The following is a 4,841-nucleotide window of genomic DNA, read 5'->3' as shown; positions in this document are numbered from 1 at the left end:
ATAGTCACAAACAATATAAAATATCTTAGTGAAACTCTAACCAAACAAAGGAAAGACCTATGACAAGACCTTCAAGTCTCTGAAGAAAGAAATCAAAGAAGACTTCAGAAGATGGAAAGATCTCCCATGCTCATGGATTGGTAGGATTAACAGAAAAGAGTTTTTGTTTTGTTTTGGTTTTTGTTTCTTTTTAAACATATGAACGGATAATTGCTTCCTCCATCAGGTAAGAAACATCTTTGTATCAGCCTAAGAATAGTAAATGGTTAATATAATTGCCAAATACTGAACTTTTCAGGGCAGTCAAAGAAATTCTTGGTTGTGATTATCAGCACCAAGTGAACAAATTAGCAATGTACAGAGAAACATAAATTGTAGAACTTACTAATTATAATTAACAACAGTAGGTGTGTTTTGAAGATTCACACCTCAGACTGTAGGGATTCCTCATGAGAAGTTTACAGTGATTGGAGTGGATTGGGTGGCTCCCCAAATATCAGAGGCTTTGAAACACTATTAAAGGTGACTATTTAAATGTGCCATTATATTATAAGCCATTATCTTTTGCAAGAGAGGAATCTACTGTCAGTTATTCAGGTAATATGTTTTCTGGACAGTTGAAATCAGTACTAAATTTGCCTGGGATTAACACTGAAGTTTAACATAGTTATAGAGATAATTATATGACTATAGATGCAGAAATTGATTTTCCAAGTTTTTAAATTTCATTTCTTTATAATTAAAATAGATAAGGGAATTATAATCTTAGGCAGCATCTAAAAGTAACTATTCAGAAAAGAAGTTCAATTTCTTTAATTTTTATATTTCAATTTTTGTTGTCTTCTAGCAGGACAGAAATCCTTCAAGCCTCAAAAAGCAGAATCATGACCAGCAACTTTTCCCAACCAGCCCTGCAGCTCTGCTATGAGAACACAAATGGATCCTGCATTAAAACTCCCTATTCTCCAGGGCCCCGGGTCATCCTGTACATGGTCTTTGGCTTTGGGGCTGTGCTGGCAGTGTGTGGGAACCTCCTGGTGGTGATTTCAGTCCTCCATTTCAAGCAGCTGCACTCTCCAGCCAATTTTCTCATTGCCTCTCTGGCCAGCGCTGACTTCTTGGTGGGCATCTCTGTGATGCCCTTCAGCATGGTCAGGTCCATCGAGAGCTGCTGGTACTTTGGAGATACATTTTGTAGCCTTCACAGTTGCTGTGATGCAGCATTTTGCTATTCTTCTCTCTTCCACTTGTGCTTCATCTCAGTGGACAGGTACATCGCTGTCACGGACCCTCTGGTCTATCCCACCAAGTTCACAGTGTCTGTGTCTGGAATTTGCATCAGCATCTCCTGGATTCTGCCCCTGGTGTACAGCAGTGCAGTGTTCTACACAGGCATCAGTGCTAAGGGGATTGAAAGCTTAGTAAGTGCTCTGAATTGTGTAGGGGGCTGCCAAATCGTTGTCAATNAAGACTGGGTTTTGATAGATTTTCTTCTATTCTTCATACCTACCCTTGTTATGATCATTCTTTACAGCAAAATATTTTTGGTAGCCAAACAGCAAGCTGTAAAAATTGAAACTTCTGTAAGTGGCAACAGAGGTGAATCATCCTCAGAGAGTCACAAAGCCAGAGTGGCCAAGAGAGAGAGGAAGGCTGCAAAAACCTTGGGGGTCACTGTGGTGGCTTTTATGGTCTCGTGGCTCCCATACACAATTGACTCATTGGTTGATGCTTTCGTGGGCTTCATTACCCCTGCCTATGTCTATGAAATCTGTTGCTGGAGTGCCTATTATAACTCAGCCATGAACCCTTTGATTTATGCTTTCTTTTATCCTTGGTTTAGGAAAGCCATAAAGCTTATTTTAAGTGGGGAGATTCTAAAGAGTCATTCATCTACCATAAGTTTGTTTTCAGAGTAAGTATTAACACTAAGTTGATGATGTTAAGAATATCTCCACATGTAGTCAATGAGGATGAACTTTGATATAAGAAGTAAATAAATCTTGTTCTAAGTTAGAGAAACAATATTTTTTCAATTAAGTGGGAAAGGAGCTGTGGGCAGATTAAACTATTGTAAATATGTTTATTGCATTAAATAATGAATAGTGAATGCTTGGTAGGTGTCTTATTTACCTATGCTTTGTATACATCATAGGCATTTGCGCTAGTGTTTTCCAGTTTTGAAATTTTGTTGCTTAGTTTCTAAGCTAGTTTATCCTGGGCTGTCACTCAGTCTCATATGGGCATCCTTTCCTTTTCAAATTTCACATGAGTAGCTAGGGCTACCATAATGTTTCAATATTAATAAATTTGAAGAGCAGAAATCTACTTTTTTTACATTCTAGAGGCTGGAAGTCAAAGATCATGGGATGTCAGCACTGATTTCCTTCCAGGAAGACCTGAATAAGAATCTTGCATATGGCTTTTCTCTCACAGGTTCTTCACCTGTATGTGTCTGTGCTGTGGTCTTCTCTACTTGCAAGCACATCTGTCATGTTAGACTTGATAGGACGTTAACTACATAATTTAATTGTTTCTTCACTACTGCAGTCCTGGAAATTAGTACTGTAACTTCTATATTTTGAGTGACACAATCCATCTATCCACATTTAATGACACAAGTGGCTGTCTACTTCCTATTCTCCTCTGACAATCCCTCTCCATTTCTTCAGTGTTTGTACGTACCAGAGACTGGGGAACTGAAGGTAAATTTCTTGAACTCAGTATTGAAGAAGAATGTAGGTGCACTTACAATATTATGGAACCAGTAATTAGGCCTTGTGGGTCATCATAGAATTAGTACAGTTTCCCAGAAAATCGGCAAGGAGAGGATCTACCACAGAGGTTTGGCACAATGGTAAGTTATACCAAGTGTAGTCACTTTCAGCTCTGTGTATTTCAGGTCTGCGTGATGTATACATAGTTTTTGTCACTCCAAAATGGTGTGCATCACAGTTATTTGTTCTCAAGGTAAAGATGCCCAATTGATTATTGAAATAATAGATGACACTGGACCATATTTATACTGTTTTTCCCATCTATTTATCTCTATCTATCTATCTATCTATCTATCTATCTATCTATCTATCTATCATCCATCTATCTAGATGAAGTGTAACTTATAAATTAGGCTCAGTAGGGAATTAAATTACTAGTAATATGCAAATCTGTTCTTATAACCTACTTATTTTATTTAGTTATGTGTTTGGTTTTCTGTGCGAGCATGAAAATGGGAGTCTGAGAACAACCCGTAGGAGTTGGTTCTTTCCTTTTTAAAGATTTTTATCAGATATTTTCTTTATTTACATTTCAAATGTTATCCCCTTTCCTGGTTTTCCCTCTGAAAACCCCCTATGGTTCTCTCCTTCTATCCTATGGGTCCTAGGGATCAAGCTCAAGTTGTTGGGTTTGATGACCAGTATCTTCATCCCCTGAGTCATCTCTCTTGCCTGCACATTTCATTTGTTTTAGTACGTTGCTACAATTCTTCTACTTCCTGCTGCAGTATATCCTGGCTGATCTCCCAACTGCCAGCACTGGAATGTTTTCTGTCCAGTGTCTGCCCATCTCCTGCCTATCACTCAACCCACAAGCAAGTGGCTAGATCCAAGTGGTATGAAGTGCTGTATGAATCCCTGCCTGTCACCAAGCAGACAGGACTACTGTCAGGCGGGTCCTATACTACTTCCCAGTTTTCCCCAGAAGAGAAACTCCTGTCTTCCTCCCCTGTTGGGGCCTCTCCATCTGCTGGCTTCTCCAGTTCACTGCATACTCTCCTGTACCTATGTAACTCTGTTCACTTCAGCATGAACTTTTGGGAACTTTTGCCCCATTTGCTTGGTAACAAGCATTGGACTGAGATTGGGGATGCCTATGGAAGAGTTAGGGGGAAAGATTGAAGGAACTGAAGGGGATATCAACCCCATAGGAAGACCAACAGTGTCAACTAACTGGGACCCCTGAGAACTCACAGAGACTAAGCCAACTAAAGAGCATAAAGGGACTGGTCCCAGGCTGCTAGCACATATGTAGCAGAGACTGCCTTGTCTCGCCCAGTAGGATAGGATTCCCCTAATCCTGTAGAGACTTGATGCCCCAGAGAGGAGGCTGCTGGGGTGGGGGGTGGGGTGGGCACCCTCTCAGAGGCAAAGAACTCTTCAAGGGGGGACTAAGAAGGGGAAAAATTTGGGATGTAAATAAATAAAATAATTAATTAATAAAAATAAATAAAAATAAAAATCATATCCATTAAAAATATGTGTGAATAAGATTTTGTGGCTTTTGAAAGGTATGCTTTTTAGAGGATACAGTGTACAACCTAATTCAACAATTAAGCACAATTTTAAAATTAAGTAAAATAAATTAGCTGGATTACCTATTTCTCATAAGGATTTCCACTTTGTAAATTAAGTTATAAAAATGACTTTAATAGATTACATCAGTTAGGCATACGGATAATAGAGGAATGTTGATAAGTTAACCAGAAAGGTCACACATATCCCAGCACTAAGTAATCTCAGTTCCCAGTTGTGTGAAAACTTTGATTCACCCAGCCTGGGCTTATTTCTCTTTTCCCTTTTTCCTCCTCTTCTTCCTCTTCCTCCTCTTCCTTCCTCTTCATGTTATTTTGGTTTGGGTTTGGTTTAGGTTGGTTTTTGAAACAGTTTCTCTGTGTAACCTCAACTCTACTGGAACTCACTCTGCAGACCAGACTGTCCTGGAACTCACAAATTCCTCTGCCTTTGCCTCTGCCTCTGCCTCTGCCTCTGCCTCTGCCTCTGCCTCTGCCTCTGCCTCTGCCTCTGCCTCTGCCTCTGCCTCTGCCTCTGCCTCTGCCTCTG

The 4,841-nt window shown here is 39.8% G+C and overlaps 1 protein-coding gene across 1 annotated transcript; it reads left to right on the top strand.

Annotated features, from left to right (window-relative positions):
• The first annotated feature begins 864 nt into the window (after positions 1 to 864).
• On the top strand, positions 865 to 1,978 carry LOC110303695 (trace amine-associated receptor 8b). The gene has a single exon (XM_021174878.1). It carries the CDS (start codon positions 885 to 887, stop codon positions 1,917 to 1,919), a length of 1,035 nt encoding a protein of 344 aa, XP_021030537.1. The 5' UTR covers positions 865 to 884; the 3' UTR covers positions 1,920 to 1,978.
• The last annotated feature ends 2,863 nt before the right edge of the window (positions 1,979 to 4,841 follow it).

Source organism: Mus caroli, chromosome 10 (genome assembly GCF_900094665.2).
Source record: "Mus caroli chromosome 10, CAROLI_EIJ_v1.1, whole genome shotgun sequence".
NCBI classification, from domain to species: domain Eukaryota; kingdom Metazoa; phylum Chordata; class Mammalia; order Rodentia; family Muridae; genus Mus; species Mus caroli.
Note: the sequence above shows the minus strand (reverse complement) of the source record. Positions and strands in the feature narration are given on the sequence as shown.